The sequence below is a fragment of the Balaenoptera musculus genome, chromosome 4 (genome assembly GCF_009873245.2).
Source record: "Balaenoptera musculus isolate JJ_BM4_2016_0621 chromosome 4, mBalMus1.pri.v3, whole genome shotgun sequence".
Taxonomy (NCBI): Eukaryota; Metazoa; Chordata; class Mammalia; order Artiodactyla; family Balaenopteridae; genus Balaenoptera; species Balaenoptera musculus.
Window position 1 is genome coordinate 131,316,994 of NC_045788.1, and position 19,741 is coordinate 131,336,734.

The 19,741-nt window shown below is 42.0% G+C and overlaps 1 protein-coding gene across 5 annotated transcripts in view; it reads right to left on the reverse strand.

Moving 5' to 3' along the window:
- TIAM1 (TIAM Rac1 associated GEF 1) overlaps positions 1-19,741 on the reverse strand; it is a 391,451-nt gene that overhangs the window by 47,112 nt on the left and 324,598 nt on the right. For 4 of the 5 annotated variants that reach the window (XM_036850153.1, XM_036850151.1, XM_036850154.1 and 1 more), the window contains 2 exons: positions 17,984-18,070; positions 9,566-9,790 (listed from right to left, as the gene is read on the reverse strand). In XM_036850153.1, the coding sequence (XP_036706048.1) occupies positions 9,566-9,790; positions 17,984-18,070 (312 nt within the window). The remainder of the gene's footprint in view (positions 1-9,565; positions 9,791-17,983; positions 18,071-19,741) is intronic. The other variant, XM_036850152.1, reaches the window with a different exon arrangement.

The window sequence follows — 19,741 nt, forward strand, 5'->3', positions numbered from 1 at the left end:
GGAGGTAAAAAATACAAGATGAAACTAAAGCAATGGTGGGCGATTGTATTTAAACCATTTTATGGTCCTTTTATGCTTCAAGTGCGAAGTAAAAAGAATTTGGTCCTTGTTTTGTTAGAAATCATGTTAAAATTTTAAGGGCAACCACTAAAAGAATAGAATTAGACTGTATAAGTTGAAAGGGGAAAGTGGAGTTTAGAAATTCAGCCAAAAGAGAGTACAGGAAAGGGCAGGAAGAACAAACAAGATCAAGACAGCAAAACACGATGATAGAAATGAGACAAAATACATGGATCTTCTAAATAAATGTAATGTAGACTAAACTCAATATTTAAACTTCATGTTTAGATAAAACCCAAAATAATGTCATACAAAGCCCCACCTATATGCTTATAGGCAAGAAATAGACCTAAACAAAAAGACACAGAAGATTGAAAGTATAGGGATGGAAAATATATTAGGCAAACGTAAAGAACGCTCTCCAAATGCCAGACAAAATAGATTTAGTCAGACTATAGAAGACGTAAACATCAAGAATTATTATGCTTGATCCATGAATTTTAAACCCTATTCACAAGGATTAGCAGTTTATGCAAACAGCCCACATATGAGGCCATAATACAAATCTCAACAAATGCCAAAGAATCTGAATTCAGACAGACCACACTGGCAGCATTATTTTTGGAACTAAATTTGTTATGAAAGAGCAAAAGGCTAGTAATACCAAAGACAGTTTTAGAGAAGAAAAACAAGACTGGGATACTTTCCCTACCAGATATCAAAATGTATTTAAAGTTACAATAATATAAGGCAGTGCAGAATTAGCAAGAAGACAGGCTAACAGAACAGAGAGTCCCAGAAACAGCCCCACCCGTGTATGGAAGTGTGATGTACAGCAGATGTGTCACTGCAGATCCAGGGGAAAAGAATGGAACATTTGATAATGTGGCTAGGACAGCAGATTACCCACATGGGAAAATAAAAAGCTGAACCCTAACTCACATCATTCACAAGAATCAGTACCAGGGAGGTATAAACCAGAAAGTGAACAGTCCAAACTATAAATCTTTCAGAAGGAAATACAGAAGAAAATGTCTGTTGCCCAGGGGAGAGAGAAGGATTTCTGAAACAAGATACAAAAAGCACAAATCCTATAAGATAGAAAATCAGATTTTACTAAAATTAAAAACTTCTCTTTGTCAAAAGGCACCATAAAGGCAATAAGATTTATTATAGACCGAGAAAAGTTATCTTCAACACATGTAACTGGCAAAAAATATTAATATCTAGAATATAAAAGAAGTCCTATGAATCAGTAACTGTGGGTCTATCTGATTCTAAAGTATATATTCTTTTTTTACCCTGTTAGCTATGTTTCTGCCCTTAACTGAAGATAAAAATTAACAAAATAGGAAAGAGAAAAGGCAATGCAGTTGTGGTAGACAATTGGCAAAGACGGCAGTGATGATTCCTCCCATCCCTTTAAGCACGGATCTTTGTGTCAGTGTCCCCACCCCATGAATTTGGGTTGGCCTTGTTTGTGACTTGTTTTGGCCAACAGAATGTGACATAAGTGGTGATATATGAATTCTGAGCTAAGGCTTCAAGTGGCTTTGCAGGTTCTTGTCTGGTCCCCCAGGAACCCTGGACCCACCGTACAATGAAACCCCCAAGCTAGCTTCTTGAGGATGAGAGACCTCAAGGAAGGAGGGGTCCAGCCAACCAATCACCAAATATGTGAGTAAGGCCATCTTAAACCAGCCCCAGTCAAGCCCAGATGACAAAGCCACAAGCGTGACTGAGGCAAGGAGAGCAGAAAAACCGTCCAGCTGAGCCCGGCCCAAACTGCTGAGCACAGTGAGCAAATTAAATGGTTGTTTTGGGCGGTTTGTTACCTAGCAGTAGATAGCCAACACGTGGTTAGGGGGAACTTAGTCATCCAAGGGAGCCAGAGGGGCAGGAATTGACAGTGGTGCCCGTCAAGAATGCTGAAGAGAAGACACTGGCGTGGCAGGAACAGGGAATCCAAACCAGGAAAAAGTCCTGTTTTTGCTCCCACACTTCAAGGCCTTCTCTGAACACTTCCCAGCTGAAGAGGCTTATAGAACACTATTGTCCAGTTTCTATGCAACCCCATACACACACAGATTTGCGACTCCCTACTCTTCCTTTACCACAAGAGACCTTCCTCTAAGAGCAGACCCTGAAGGGATTATTCCCTTTGTCGTGGAGGTAGCTGTCCCCATTTAATTACCAGTACACATGCAGACGGCTCCAGAAAGCTGAAGACAAGGCTGAGAGCTGGTTGAGGAAGTAATCAGAGCAGGGAACTGCCTGTCCCACTTCACTCTATGCCCAGCACTTAGCACATCACCACCTGGCATAAAAGAGGCGCCAGCAACACGTGGCAGCACAGAGAGGAAGCAGGGCCACAACTAAAGAGACAAAGGATGAGCAGGGGTATACAGTGGAGAATTATTCAGCCATAAAAAGGAAGGAAATCTACTCTTTGCAAAAACATGGATGGACCCTGAGGGCATGATGCTAAGTGAAATAAGTCAGACAGAGAGAAGCAAATACTGTATGATCTCACTCATGCGTGGAATCTAAAACAAAACAAGCAAAACAAAAACAAACAAAAAAAAACCCTCACAGATACAGAAAACAGACTGGGGGCTGTCAGAGGTAGGGGGTTGGGGGGCAGGTGGGTGAAATGGGTCAAAAGGTATAAATTTACAGCTATAATACATAAGTCATGGGGATGTCATATACAGCATGACGACTATAGTTAATAATACTATACTGTATATTTGAGAGTTGCTAAGAAAGTAGATCTCAAAAGTTCTCATCACAAGAAAAACAAATTGTAACTATGTATGGTGATGGGTGTTAACTAGGCATTGTGGTGATCCTTTTGCAATGTATACAAATATCAGATCATGATGTTGTACACCTGAAACTAATATAATGTTATTCTACTCCAATTAAAAAAAAAAAGATGAACAGCGGGTGGGCAGTCTCAGAGAATGAGGAGGCACAGGGCAGGGCTGAGGCCCAGCAGGACAGGACCCATAGGCTATCTCAAAAGCTGCCATAAATAACATTCATTGTTGTGAACAGGTGTGATCATTTCTCTGCTTCTTCAAATTATTTTCCCATCATAATGTGATTGTTTTGTGACAGAGGAAACCTTTGCTGCTAGCACGTCCCACTCACCGTTAGCCGGATAGACAACAATGAGGTTAGGAGCAGTACAAACACATGAATGTAAGCTTACATCTTGATTTATCTTTGATTTACTTGGATGAGACGCATTCACTAAGGCTCCATTTAAGCCCATGAGGGACTTAAATTTAATGGAGGAAGGAAAAAAATCTTTGCCTTATGAGATACATTAACAATGTAAGTTAAACTAGCAGATTCTCCAATTCAAACATTTCCAAAGAGGAACCAATCATAACTAATTATTGAGTGAAGAAAATGAGGGGAAGGGAGCAAGAAAAGGTTTAGACACGGCCAATAAAGACATTTAGCTGGAATCCAGTCATTAAGCAATGATTTTGCTTTTCAGCCATTTTACTGTCATATAAGAATTCCATAGACACACTCATAACATATAAGATCAGCATAAACACTTGCCCCTCCCCCAAGCTAAGAAAACAAAACCAAAACAATTATAAAGGAAAAAAAAAAAACTGGGGAGAGCTAAATATACACTATTAAAAAAAAGAAAAAAAAAGGAGAAACACTACAATTTTAACTTGGGAGACAAATAATAACTTCTTTCCAACCAAATTTCACAAAACCCCAGTGTCTGTTTCTCTACAGAGAACATTTTTTTAATCCAAAAAAACTGTAGATATATAGTCCTTCCCAATCCTATCAGCTTGTTGTGAAACTCAAATAATATATAATCCACTAACGTTCTTTAAAATTATACAAATGGAGGCTCTTATCTCTGAAACGACATTTTTTTCCACACACAGGACTCAACGGGTGTCATTAATCAAATCCAGCTGGAAATCAGGCCTAGGCGTTAGGGTTTCCCTAGCAGGGCCCACAGAAGCGGGCCATGTGCTGTGTGACAATAAGCATTGCACACAGTTTACAAAACGCACATGGCTCCAAATTTTATCGACAAACAACTAGAAGGCCATGTGCTACTGGTATCTGTGAGACTTCAGTGAATCTGGAGAATGGGACCATATCTGTTTGTAGGAAGGTAAATCTGTGCAGTTCCTCTTTCTTGGCTGCCCCTCCTGCCGTCTGGTTGTCTTCTGTTTGCAGAATGGAGCACCAGACAATCTGCATGGAACATCAGCCCGAAATAGAACCTTGCATTTCACAGGCACTGCAGGGAAGCAAGCACTGCCTGGCAAATCAAAGGCTGTTGAGTGCTTAACGACTCCTCGCTCTGACCAAGATGCCTTGGCTCTCCTGGCTGTCACAGAAGCCTTTCCTGTTACAGCAAAGGGTGCTTAATCTACTTCCTGCAGGAGGGCTCTCTGTGCTCACTGCGGCTTGCGATCTTTCACTCAGCATCAGACAGAGTAAGATCAAGGGGGCTGACTCTCCAAACCCAAGGCTGGCCCTAATTGTCTTTAACAGGTAGAGGCCAGTGCTAAAGTCAAATGAATGTGAGCCTTAAGGACAGAACTTAAAGTCAGAGAGACAAACAGACATTTTGAAGCCTTGGAAAGATACCATGGATGCCCCTTGAATTATGATTCTTATAACTTGCATAAAATTGAGGGCTTTTGTTTTTCTGAAACTTATTTTTAAAATAATTTTAGATCTAGATTTGCTTTCCTATATTGACGTTTACTGTAATAGTTCCCTAACTGGGGAGTGTAGGTATATACATTCTAATCAACCAGGCCAGTTCTTTCAACTGGAGACTTTGCCCCTGTGGGGACATTTAGCAATGTCTGAAGATTATTTTTGACACAACTTGGGGAGAAGGGGTTAAAAACGACTAGCTGAGAGTTGTTTGTAGGAATACCGCTAACGTGAGGGCACAGGACAGCCTCCCACAACAAAGAATTATCTGGCCCCAAATGTCAGTAGCACCAGATGAGATCAGTATTCAAAATAAATCACACAGGAACATTACAGAGGCTTTTTGGAAAGCTCACAGAAACAGAGTTTTGCAACTTCCTATGCCAGCTTCCCCTTCACTTCAGGCTCTTCCTAAAATAATAGCCACTGAAGGAACTAGCTTTTTGCCTGGACCCCCTTCCCGCATTTTCTTACCAGTCTGTACCTAAACAACTGTTGAAAAAAAGAGAAAGAAAAAAGATGAAGAATAGCCCCAGGAAGATTTCAACAAGGACACATGGATGGCCAATGGCCAAGAATGGAAACTGAGTCTTAGAGAGAACACTTAGGATGGAATCTATTCTCCAGTCCCTGGCTTTCCAAGCCAACAAGGCAATCCAGTCACCATGTGTCCCTCCTATACTGAGGAAGAGGAGGATAAAGAAGATCACCTACCAGGTTGTCATTACAAAAATCCCAATGAAGCAGACCACAGAATGTTATCCACAAACACCCCTGTAGATGGTCTGCATGGGACCATAAGGATTCCAATCATCTTACCATTCCACCCAGATGAAAAAAAGAGGATCAATAACCAAGAATAGTCAGTGACGTAAGGGAGTAGCCTCCAATCTTAGTGGCACGTTAGAATCACCTAAGGATTTTTAAGCAACCATCCAACACGTGCAAACCCAGCCCCGACCTCAGACCAAGGGAATCATGATCTCTGAAAAGGGGCTCAGGGGTCTGAGCCTTCTAGACTGCAGAATCTACTTCTTTCTACCTGGGGAAGGAAACTACCTTAAGTATACTTCATAAACTTAGTTATCAGACAATCCACCCGGTGCAGACTGAAGTGGAAGACAGGACAGCGAGGAGATCAAAACCGAGCAGCCTCTGGTTACAAGCTAGAGAACCTCCCCATCCCCACAAGAGACTGTGCTTTGAATGCATAACATTTGAGTACCTCTTAGAACATATTCTAAACACTTCACTTTCATCACTCAGTCATTCCTCTCAACAACCTCATTTGACAGTGGTGTGGTACGATCCCCATTTTATGCACAAGGACACGGGGCACAGAGAGATCAAGCGTAATCTGTTCAAAGTCATGAATCTAATAAACATAAAAATAGGACTCATTCCCAAGGAACCTGGTTCCAGAGCCCACTCTTAGGCACTAGGTAGTGATATTTCTACCTCGAGGAAACAAGCCTCTCCATAAAAAAGGCTTCAGAAATAATCCAGCCCTGAAAGCTAATCACATATTTCAATCAGAATTCTCAGGACAGGATCAAGGCCAAGTCTGCATACTCGGACTTGTAAAATGGGGCAATCCACAGGCCCAGCCTCCTACAGACGGGCACCAGCCAGGGTGCCTGTGGACACGGCCAGGCCCTCCATCAAGGCTGCCTCACACCCACTATGGCCACCCTAAGATGGTCCCTGCATCAAACCTCAACTCCGTCACTCAGGAGGCTTCTTATTTTTAGTTACTGCTATATTTAGATGAAGGCTATAGTCTAGCCTGCCCACTGTACACATTTTCTCAGTTGTTTTCTATTGTCACTGCAGCTGTCTGTGCACACTGCTTTATAAACTCTGCCTCATTATGGAACCATCTTTCAGGTTATTTTATCCTGTTTACTTGCCCCCGCTTTTATCTTGCACTGTTAAATAGGGACTAGGAAATGGCAGCAACCAGAAGGCAGACACGCTGAGACGCAGGTGGGGAGCCTGAGTGGCTGCTTGCCTCCAGGCAGTCTGATGGGGCCGCCACTACCGAGAGCATCTGAGAATTCTTCTGGAACTTGGTAATGTTGAAACCAACTTAGAAACTGTCCAGAAAACCCACACTGTGACTTTACTTTCATGCTGTATTCTTGAACCAAGCTGATTACCTAACTTGACCAAGCACACTTGGTTCTGAAGGATTTTTGATCCCTACAAGATATTAAAAGGTGAAGCAATTAAAAAACAAAGGACTACACTAAAATCTTAAGTATCAGGACAGAATCATGTCATAGTCATCATTATAACTTTCAACATCCAGATTAATGTCCGGCACAGAGCAAATACTTAAGAAACGTCAGTTCCAAGTTATGATCTGGAAACAAATAACTAAATCTTCTACGGACGATTCCAAAATAAAAGTTTTAATGTGGTTTAAACAACAGTAGGTTCAGTGGATGTAGCATGCAGATTACAAAGGTGTCTGGTCTGAAGGAGGATGTTAAGGTCAGCTGCTGACAGGATAGGGCTACATATACAAAATATACTCAAATATTCCCAAAACAGACACCTATGTACAAACACATTTTTAAATGTAAAAAAATTTTTAATAAAAGGCCTTAAAACTTGGCAAACTGTGTGCACGTGCAAACGCACGCACACACACACACACACAAATCTTTTTTCAAAAGAAAGAAATCTATCAAAACTATGATTGTGTTTAAAGGAACAAATCATGAGCAATTTCAATCACACTTTATATCAGGGGTCTGTAAAGGGCCAGATAGCAAATATTTTCAGCCTTGCAGACCATGAGTCCCAGTCATAACTACTCAACTCCGCCATTGCAATGGGAAAGCAGCCAGAGACAAAACATCAATGAATGGGCGTGACTGTGTTCTAATAAAACTTTATTCACAAAAACAGGCCATAGTCTGGATTTGGCCAGTGGGTCTTAGTTTGCCAACACCTACTTTATATCCATAACCCACAGGAAGGGCTCAGACAGGAAAAAAAATCCAAAGAAGGTTGAGTACACACCGTTGTTTGTAGTATGTACATCCAGACCTTAGAAAGTCCTTTCAATAACCTAATCTAACACAACACGCCTTACTCAGTCATTTTACAGAAACCACTGTGAACGGAGTTTTACGGGATTGAGCCTGCCATCTTGTGGTCACATAAAAGAACAACCTTCATGGTATCCATTCCCTATCATTAAGGGTACACAGCTCCCTGTTTAGATAAAGACAAATACCATATGATATCACTTACATGTGGAATCTAAAATATGACACAAATGGACCTATCTGTGAAACAGAAACAAAATCAGGGACATACAGAACAGACTGGTGGTTGCCAAGGGGAAGGGAGGCGGGGGAGGAATGGAGTGGGAGTTTGGGGTTAGCAGATGTAAGCTATTATATATAGAATGGATAAACAACAAGGTTCTATATTCAATATCCTGTGATAAACCATAAGAGGAAAGAATATGAAGAAGAATGTATATATATATATGTATAAGTGAGTCACTTTGCTGTACAGCAGTAATTAACACAACACTGTAATTCAACTATACTTCAATAAAAAATTTAAAAAAAATTTTTTTTAAAGGGTACACAGCTCCCTGGGGTCCTTTTCTAAAGATGGGATTGGCGTGTGGGTACTGCAATGACAAAATGAGTCAGAAGTCAACAGTAACTAAGTGTGATTGATTCTCTCGAGCCTCAACTTGTCAAATTCTCCTAGGGAACCACCCAATAAAAGGATGAACTGTCACAAGGCTTCCGCTTGTGATTTATTCTAACCAAGCCAAGCTTCAGAAGGGACTTTGAAAAACAAGAATACTCAGAGTACCTACACTCAGAAGTGGAAAATGAAGACTTTTTTTAACCCGAGTTTTAAAGAGAAAATAAATCCCAAACCCCAGCTTACCAAATCAACCCCAACTTTAGAACCAGGTCATGGTGAGGTAAATGATAGCCGTATCTGTTCCCCTGTGGCCTTGCTCCCTGATTCTCCCGCTGAACAAGAATGGGCGCCTGTGTAGCAAGGTGAAGAAAACCTAAGTCTCGTACCAGGAAACAAACTCAGGAGAAAGAGAGACGCAAGCAAGTAGGAAGAGTATAACAGGAGCAGGGCCCATGTGAAAGATGTCTTTGCAGGGTCCTGGGGAGCTTGGTGGGGTGCCAGGAAGGCTTCCCAGGGCAGCTGTTCCTTTCTGAATGAGTATAAGGTTGCCAGAGGGAGCGGGAAGAAACGTGTAAACAGGAGAAGTGGCAGATGGGGCGGGGCAGGGCAGGAGGTTCCACCGATGGGCTCTTGTCCAGACTCTAGGTCACAAGGGCCCAAGAGAAAAGTTGACCAGACACCAGTTCTGGGCATATTTCCGCTCTGGGCATCTCATCCCACATCTTCCTCTTCCACAGAAGGCAAAGCAGGGCTGGGTGATTTGGGGGATGGCGCCATGGAAGGCAGGGAGCCCCAGCATCTTAAGTGATTCCTGGCACTTCTGTGTCTCCGACTCTCTGTCCACAGCCAAGAGACAGTGGCCTCTACCCATTTATCTTTCTCCCAAATGACAAACAACAGCAGCAATGACAAAGCTTTCCATTGCAGCCAAACAGTAGTTCCACCAGCACAAAAGTTCCTGGCCCCTTTGAAATTTCGACAGGAAGCTCAGTAATCTGCTCATCTTACTCACACATCTTAGATGACCTGCCAGATGCAGGAAATCCACAGAAATACGCCAGCCGCATGGGCAGCCTCTGAGGGACAGCCAGGTGCACAGCCATACCTGTGTTGCTGGTGAGAAAGGCGAGAGGGTTCTCGCTGAGGTCGGCGGGGCCGTCCAGCCGGAGAGGCGGGCTCCCCAGCAGCTCTGCTCCTCCCTCCAGCTCGGGGCAGGTCCTCACCAGGAGGCCCAGGGACAGCTGCGCGAGGAAATCTCTGAGCACAGAGGCGTTCAGGGTGCCCGCGGCACGATTATTGATCTCAAGAATCTCATCTCCCGCTTTCAGGCCTGCCAACGCGAGATGGAAAATGTTTACTGTCACACACGCGTAAAAGCAGCTGCAGCATCAAATCAGATCACAGCATCTTAGACACCCTGTTTCGAAAGGGCACACCGAGCTCTCCTGTTATAGGTGTTGCTGCAAACAGGCTGTAGTGCGCAAAGGGGAACCATCGGGTGATCACGTGGGCTTTGGTTTTGGAGGGTTCTAGACTGGGATGTCACAGTATGCCTATCCTGTCCTGAATACACCAGCTAAACAAATTTATTCCTTCTTGAGTCTATGTGCTCTAAGCATCTGCCAACTGCTCCTCGCAAATGCTAATTCTGGCTATCGTCCTAGCATTTCGAGGGGAAAAGATGGAGAGGCTCCCTGACTGCAGCAACTTCTATGCCTTCTTGTGCTACGGCGGACACGTGTGCACAGTCAGCTAAAGTCTGAATCATTTCTACGGAACCAAAATGCAGGCATCTCCTCGGCTACAACCACTGAAGGTCATCTTATTCCAAACACACTGAGAGATGATAGTTTACGGAACCAAATGCAATCGTATTTTCCCCTCCCCCACCTTTTATTTGAAACTACATCAGGACCTTGGGGTGAATGGCCTTTTGAAGGTCCCCAAAGGTTCTGCTACTTTTGCAAAGCATGCTGGGGAGTTGCCGAAGCTTGGGACCCAGAGGAGCGGCCGTGAACCAGCCCAGCCTAGGAGAACAAGAACTTGGGACTGACCCGGGGCAGGTCCACCTGACATTAAAAGAACATTCCAGCAGTTTGAGAAAGGGAGAGATTAGGGAAGAACAGGAGAGGAAATAAGGTTTCCCTTCAGTTAAGAAGAAGAAAGGAGTCTGATTCTTATTTTCTAGACTAATGTGGAAAAACAAACTTGAAAAAGGGAGTGACTGAAGGGCAGAGACAAAGGATGAACTGCCAAACACAAAGCCACAGAGTCCCTCAGGCACCCGCAGTTCTCACTCTGATCCCACAGAAAAATAATTCCGCAGAGAAGTTCTCACTTCCCAACTTCACCGGGTCACACCTATCGGCCAGCTTTACTCAGGGTTCCAAAATACTTGAAATCAATTTTCTCTCATAAAATACTCCAAGAAACATCGCAGGTGAGGAGGCAATGGGAGAGAAATGAGAAGGTTTTCCTCCATGTCAGAGGCAGAATTCTGGGAGACTAACCATTCCATTTTTTTAGGTGAAAGATTTTGGCATCACAGCATTTGAATTGAAAACACGAAATTTCCACATGTGAAAGGCAATTATTGGTTTTTAAGTGTTCTCCTGGAGACAATTCTTTTGGTTAGATATTAGAGGAGGTAAAATAAGGAGAAAAAGAAGAAACAACTTAAAAACTAAAAACATCTGCAAGTTTTTTGTTTTTTTAAAAGAATTTATAGGTTTGTGGGAATTCCCTGGCGGTCCAGTGGTTAGGACTCTGGGCTCTCACTGCCTAGGGCCTGGGTTCAATCCCTGATCAGGGAACTAAGATCCCGCAAGCCACTCGGGCAAAAACTAAATAAATAAAAATAAAATAATAATAAAAAAAAAGAATTTCTAGGTTGCTGTGACTGGTTGAATAACAATGTGTAGTGGGTTGAAGGGTGGACCCTAAAAAGATATGTCCATGTCCCAAAACCTGGGAATGTGAGCTTATTTGGAAACAGGATCTTTGCAGCTGTAATTCAGTAAAAGATCTTGAGATAAAATCATGCTGGATTATCTGATGGGTCCTAAACCCACTGAAAAGTGTCCTTGTAAGAGACACACAAAAGAGAGACACAGAGAGAAGAGGAGAAAGTTATGTGAAGACGGAGGATGAGATTGGAGCAGTGCTGCCACACCTGGAGCCTCCAGATGAAGGAAGAAGCAAGAAAGGATTCTCCCCTAGAGCCTCCCAGGGACCACAGCCCTGCACACACCTTGGTTTCAGACTCTGTCCTCTAGAACTGTGGGAGAATACAGTTCTGGTTGTTGTTTTTTTAACATCTTTATTGGAGTATAATTGCTTTACAATGGTGTGTTAGTTTCTGCTTTATAACAAAGTGAATCAGCTATATGTATACATATATCCCCATGTCCCCTCCCTCTTGCACCTCCCTCCCACCCTCCCTATCCCACCCCTCTAGGTGGTCACAAAGCACCGAACTGATCTCCCTGTGCTATGCGGCTGCTTCCCACTAGCAATCTATTTTACATTTGGTAGTGTATATATGTCCATGCCACTCTTTCACTTTATCCCAGCTTACCCTTCCCCCTCCCTGTGTCCTCAAGTCCATTCTCTACGTCTGCATCTTTACGCCTGTCCTGCCCCTAGGTTCTTCAGAGCCATTTTGTTTTTTTTTGTTCTTTTAGATTCCATATATATGTGTTAGCATACGGTATGTGTTTTTCTCTTTCTGACTTACTTCACTCTGTATGACAGACTCTAGGTCCATCTACCTCACTACAAATAACTTAATTTCCTTTCTTTTTATGGCTGAGTAATATTTCATTGTATACATGTGCCACATCTTCTTTATCCATTCATCTGTCAATGGACACTTAGGTTGCTTCCATGTCCTGGCTATTGTAAATAGAGCTGCAATGAACATTGTGGTACATGACTCTTTTTGAATTATGGTTTTCTCAGGGTATATGCCCAGTAGTGGGATTGCTGGGTCGTAGGGTAGTTCTATTTTTAGTTTTTGAAGGAACCTCCATACTCTTCTCCATAGTGGCTGTATCAATTTACATTCTCACCAACAGTACAAGAGGGTTCCCTTTTCTCCACACCCTCTCCAGCATTTACTGTCTGTAGATTTTTTGATGGCCATTCTGACTGGTGTGAGGTGATACCTCATTGTAGTTTTGATTTGTATTTCTCTAATGATTAGTGATGTTGAGCATCCTTTCATGTGTTTGTTGGCTATCTGTATATCTTCTCTGGAGAAATGTCTATTTAGGTCTTCTGCTCATTTTTGGATTGGGTTGTTTTTTTTTTTTTTTTTGATATTGATCTGCATGAGCTGCTTGTATATTTTGGAGATTAATCCTTTGTCAGTTGTTTCATTTGCAAATATTTTCTCCCATTCTGAGGGTTGTCTTTTCGTCGTTTATGGTTTCCTTTGCTGTGCAAAAGCTTTTAAGTTTCATTAAGTCCCATTTGTTTATTTTTGTTTTTATTTCCATTTCTCTAGGAGGTGGATCAAAAAGGATCCTGCTGTGATGTATGTCACAGAGTGTTCTGCCTATGTTTTCCTGTAAGAGTTTTATAGTGTCTGGCCTTACATTTAGGTCTTTAATCCATTTTGAGTTTATTTTTGTGTTTGGTCTTAGGGAGTGTTCTAATTTCATTCTTTTACATGTAGCTGTCCAGTTTTCCCAGCACCACTTATTGAAGAGGCTGTCTTTTCTCCATTGTATATTCTTGCCTCCTTTATCAAAGATAAGGTGACCATATGTGCGTGGGTTTATCTCTGGGCTTTCTACCCTGTTCCATTGATCTATATTTCTGTTTTTGTGCCAGTACCATACTGTCTTGTTTACTGTAGCTTTGTAGTAGAGTCTGAAGTCTGGGAGCCTGATTCCTGCAGCTCCGTTTTTCTTTCTCAAGATTGCTTTGGCCATTCGGAGTCTTTTGTGTTTGCATACAAATTGTGAAGTTTTTTGTTCTAGTTCTGTGAAAAATGCCATTGGTAGTTTGATAGGGATTGCATTGAATCTGTAGATTGCTTTGGGTAGTAGAGTCATTTTCACAATGTTGATTCTTCCAATCCAAGAACATGGTATATCTCTCCATCTGTTTGTATCATCTTTAATTTCTTTCATCAGTGTCTTATAGTTTTCTGCATACAGATCTTTTGTCTCCTTAGGTAAGTTTATTCCTAGGTATTTTATTCTTCTTGTTGCAGTGGTAAATGGGAATATTTCCTTAATTTCCCTTTCAGATTTTCATCATTAGTGTATAGGAATGCAAGAGATTTCTGTGCATTAATTTTATATCCTGCTACTTTACCAAATTCATTGATTAGCTCTAGTAGTTTTCTGGTAGCATCTTTAGGATTCTCTATGTATAGTAGCATGTCATCTGCAGACAGGGACAGCTTTACTTCTTCTTTTCCGATTTGGATTCCTTTTATTTCTTTTTCTTCTCTGATTGCTGTGGCTAAAACTTCCAAAACTATGTTGAATAACGGTGGTGAGAGTGGATAACCTTGTCTTGTTCCTGATCTTAGAGGAAATGGTTTCAGTTTTTCACCATTGAGAATGATGCTGGCTGTGGGTTTGTCATGTACGGCCTTTATTATGTAAGTTCCCTCTATGCCTACTTTCTGGAGAGTTTTTATCCTAAATGGGTGTTGAATTTTGTCAAAAGCTTTGTCTGAATCTACTGAGATGATCATGTGGTTTTTCTCCTTCAATTTGTTAATATGGTGTATCACATTGACTGATTTGTGTATATTGAAGAATCCCTGCATTCCTGGGATAAACCCCACTTGATCATGGTGTATGATCCTTTTAATGTGCTGTTGGATTCTGTTTGCTAGTATTTTGTTGAGGATTTTTGCATCTATGTTCATCAATGATATTGGCCTGTAGTTTTCTTTCTTTGTGACATCTTTATCTGGTTTAGGTATCAGGGTGATGGTGGCCTCGTAGAATGAGTTGGGGTGTGTTCCTCCCTCTGTTATATTTTGGAAGAGTTTTAGAAGGATAGGTGTTAGCTCTTCTCTAAATGTTTGATAGAATTCGCCTATGAAGCCATCTGGTCCTGGGCTTTAGTTTGTTGGAAGATTTTTAATCACAGTCTCAATTTCAGTGCTTATGATTGGTCTGTTTATATATTCTATTTCTTCCTGGTTCAGTCTTGGAAGGTTGTGCTTTTCTAAGAATGTGTCCATTTCTTCCAGGTTGTCCATTTTACTGGCATATAGCTGCTTATAGCAGTCTCTCATGATCCTTTGTATTTCTGCAGTGTCAGTTGTTACTTCTTTTTCATTTCTAATTCTATTGATATGAGTCTTCTCCCTTTTTTTCTTGATGAGTCTGGCTAATGGATTATCAATTTTGTTTATCTTCTCAAAGAACCAGCTTTTAGTTTTATCCAGTTCTGTTTCTTAAGCCACCCAATTTGTGGTAGTTTGTTATGGCAACCCTAGGAAACTAATACAGGGCCTACCTGAGTGCGCTAGTCTCAGTTTTAATAAGTGAGAGCAGGGGGCCCAGCAGTGGTGGGCAATGAAGTACCTTGTCAGGGTCCTTCTGTCACAACCCCACTGTATAACAGCTCTGTGCCCGTGGGCATGTTACTGAATCTCTCCCAGCCTCAGTTTCCTCATATGTAAAGAGGGGCATGGATTAAATGAGATTCAACAAAATAATCCACATAAAACTCTTTGCACAGCACTTGGCATGTGGAAGATATTCAAGACATTAACTCTCATGATTAATATTTGGTAGAACAAAGAGGAAAACTTTTTTTGGAATTTTTGAGCCTACTCAAAAATGATCCCCACCACCCACGGCAGAAGTTGTGAAGCATCTAATCTATCTGTCTAGAAAAATACAGCACAGAGCTTTCTCTGTGTCCTGTGGAGCCATCTGGAAGACACTTAGATGACAGCAAAGAAGATGCCTGATCCCAACCTCAGATGATTCCAAGAGCAGAACAATGGGCCAAACAGGCCCAAGATGAACAGAGATAAGTGTAAACACAGTTTGGCTCCAGAAGTCAGTTCTACAAGTACAGCCAACGTGAGATCCAACACAGAGCAAGAGGTAGGCAAGAGAAAGCAGGAATATGGGAATTACCCATCAGCCCATCACAGGCCAAAAGCCCAAGTGGCTAAGAAAAATAAATAAAGTGTAGGTTCAATTAATGCAAACAGAATATTCAGATCTAATTTAGGCTGCGTGCCACCAGACGCCCCTTGGTTGCACCACATTCTGGTCATTTTAAGAAACACTAAAATCTGGACCGTCCTCTAGCAGAACTAGCATCTGGATAGTGTCCAGAGGGCAATGACCAGAGGTGTATTCTACATTCTAATGAATTGTTGAAAGATCTGGAAGTGTCAAATGTGGAAAAGACTTAGCAGTTGTAACATGAAGCACATCATGAACACCAATGGCTGGCTATAAACGAGGAGGCAAAGAGTGAACGGAAGCTGAGGGAGAAGGATGTTTTATAATCAGAGACGTCCACAAAGAGGCCGTATGGTCCACAGGGAGCTCTCCTTATCGGGAAGTCTTCACATAGCGGTTACGTTTAACATCAAATACCTCAAGTACCTCTCCCGACACAGCCCTCTGCAGGCCGGATACTGGGAATAGTTTGCCACCCAGGTGGACAAGTGGGCATCACTCTTGCATCTGCAGAGAACAGTGCTATATGGGGCAAGGGAGTTGCAGCAGACGACCGTTTGTTTTTATCTAACACCAGTGTTCCTGGATTCAAAGGACTAAAACAGGATGTGACTAAAACCAGGGCAGCGTATTTCCCCACCCCCGCACACCAACCGGCACACTCGTGCTGAAAGAGATAAAAATCAGATTGGGGTTTAAAGGGGAATAAGCCCCGTCACCTCTGCTCTTAGCTGAGATACGCTTTGAATGCGTCAAACTCTGGCCTCCGGCCTGCCTTTGGCCTCGAAAATATGGAAGGAAAATGAAGGAAAATCCTTGTCCATGGCCGTTAGCAGTAGATAAATTACTTGAACTTTGTTTCCGATTGGGCACATCTTTGCCATCTCTGTGCAGAGCCAAGTCTGTGGGCAGCACTTCTCCGGTGCTGACAGCACAGGGCAAAGTAAGCTGCACAGGGAGTTTGTAAGCCATGAACAGCCAGAACTAAGCTGCCCCAGAACATGGGAGGAGGTGGGAAAGGTAGGCAGGCATTCCATCTTCTCCCAGCTGCTCCACCGTCCTCTAGCAGAACAGATACAGGTATCACATCCAAGTGTAACTGACCAAGACATGTTGGACTTTTATATTCAGTGGGCATTATTTTGCCACTGCCTGGATGAAGCTAAAAATTCCATAGCAAGAAGAATGAAATGAAGGTGGATTTTAAGCCCTACCTACCTGCCCAATGCATTTACAGTGAGTATGGTGACTTGAGAACGTTCCCCCCAAAAGTCATGTCCACCCAGAACGTGACGTTATTTGGAAATAGGGTCTTTGCAGATGTAATTAAGTCAGGATGAAGTCATACCAGAGTAGGGTGGGTCCTAAATCCAATGCCTGGTGTTCTTATAAGAAGGCCATGTAAAGACAGAGAGACACACAGGAAAGAGGGCCATGTGAGGACAGAGGCAGAAATTAGAGTGATGCAGCTACAAGCCAAGGATGCCATGGGTTACTAGCAGCCAGCAGAATCTAGAAAGAACCGTGAAACAGATTCTTCCTGCAGAGGCTCCAGAAGGAAACAACCCTGCCAATACCTTGATTTCAAACTTCTGGCCTCCTGATGAGAAAACATCAGGAGGCCAGAAGTTTGAAAGGCCTCTGTGTGAGAATACATTCTATTGTTCTGAATCACTCAGTTTGTGGTAATTTGCTACTGCAGCCCTAGGAAACTAACGTAGGAAGCAAAAAATCTAGGTTGAAATGATTCTCTCAGAGTAGAAAAAGTATGGAGAGCTGGGGTTCCACAAGTAGCCTAGACAGACAACACTATGAGCCCTTGTAGGGCTGCAGGTAGGGTGTAGCAGAGAAGAGCTCTCTAAGGAGGGCAGGAAGTCAGGATCCTGAACCCCTAGGTTCTCAACTTCTACAAAGATTCCTCTATGAATGGCAGCAACAGAACATGAAGGAGCTTTGCAAGCTCAGGCAAAGGCCAGTGTCAGCTTCAACCAGTGCAGACCAAAGCACAGAGGGGTCTTCCCGAATAATCTGCTTCAAGAAGATCCCTGGGACCTCCATTCCATCCCAGATGGTAGGGAAGGACAACCACTTCTGATTAGAAGGGAATTTCCCATCAACCCCATGGAGATGGGCCCAAAATCAGATTTAAAATCCAAGAAGGCAACATTCCTTGCACAATTGAGCTGATGGAAATAATACTCGTATTCCCTGGAAGAGTTTTCGATGAGACAACATTTAAATACTCTTCAGGGGTGAACCTTTGGGCATATCCTTCTCATCCACCAACTAGAGAAACCCAAAAGGGAAATGAAGACAGACAAGTCAAGACAAGACACTTAGTAACTTACCTTTCTTGGAAGCTAAGCCAGTTTCCTTTACACTATTCACGTAGAGCCTTCGAACACCATCTTCTTCCACAGAAGAAAGTGAAAAGCCTAGGAATCAGAGACAGCCAGGTAAGGCTCACAACTTCTGAGTGTTGAGAGAACAATAAGAAGAATCTGCTGTGAACTAGCTATGTTCACTGCTTGGGGTTATAGTTTTTCCTTGTTCATATTGTTTCACAAAGCAGAAAAATGTATGTTTAGATCACTCTAAAAGAAGTCACTGTAAAAATTAATATTACCAGGTACGTCTATCTTCATACAACCTACCTATCAACTCAAATGGAAGAAAATGATTTTGTTTTACTCTGCTTGCTAATAAATGCCATAGTTTTGCTTTTTTTTTCACAGTTCCCTCCATGGCACAAAACAGAAACAATCAGCTTATCTCATCTGGGTCCCCTTGACTTTTTTCAGCAAATCTATGTCCTAGGACATGTCAACAGAACAACTGTATGATGTGTGTTCATCCATATATATTGCTGTGTGGACACTGCTTTAATTAGTAAAATTCTGCAAACAGGGAGAAGTAGCAACAAACTTTAGAAATCCTTCTTCATATTGAAACTGATGGACTGCACATTCTCCTAGTGTTTGATCATAAGATTATCTTATACCTGTCTAGGCTTCCAGAGCTCAAAGCCCATTAGTTAATTAATCTTGGGTTTTGCTACATCCTTCGGAAAATAAGGCAGAACAAGGCCCTGAGGTTCTAAGTGCTCCCAATCCTATGGCTACAAGCCTTGGTCACCTCTGTTTCTAGACAGTCTCATGTAAAACTCTTTCTGATCAATCAATGCAATGTCCACAACCAACACCGACTTTCCCTCAGGATAAAATACTTTGGTAGATAACCTTAAAAGGGCAATGGAAATTAATACAATTGTAAAGATATAACATGAATGATTTCAGCTCTGGGAGAAAAATAAGGCTTAGACAAAGGAAAAAACAGTGGTTTCAAAAAATAAGCAGGCAACTAACAACAAAATAGAATAATTAATTAAAAGACTGGGGCCCAGGGATTCACTGAGACTTCTCAGTTCATGTCATAATGAACACATGTTTTTTTTGTATCATTCACAGGACCAGGAAATAGGTACCCACACGTAGGCAAAACTGCCAAATGCCATCACCCACTAGGGTAGCGAAACTCCCTCGGATAGGGAACTATACGAGCCCACCCCCTGAGGACTTTCCAAAGTCTTTATTTTATTCTCTTATTTTTAAATTCCATTCTCACAGCAACTTCTAACTTTCAGATTACTCTTCAAGAAGTCCCACTGAAATAAAAATAATTTTAGACACGAGCCACTTAAATGACATTAGCCTTAACACAGGCGTATTTATCTGCATCGCAGCAGAGATTTTCTTTTTCTTTTATCTGTTAGAATAGATACAGAATCAAGGACTACATCAGGGAGAGGATGAATAGAATTCATTAAAATACAGGCATTTCCTTTCTAAAATGCTACCATTTTATAAAGTTCTGAGACCAAATTTTTTTTTTTATTATATTTTTAATTCAAATTTTATTCTATTAAAAATAAAATGAACACATTGTCAGGAGAGGTGATGTGTTGAGAGCCTACTGCAAGTCACCTTAAACCAAAGTCAGTGGAGATGGGTATTCATTTGCTGCCTTCCTTCCTTACCACTAAGGATGTCAAGAGTCCCAAGGAGCAGCCTGCATTTCAAGATGCCAATAATCTATCTGCACACTGG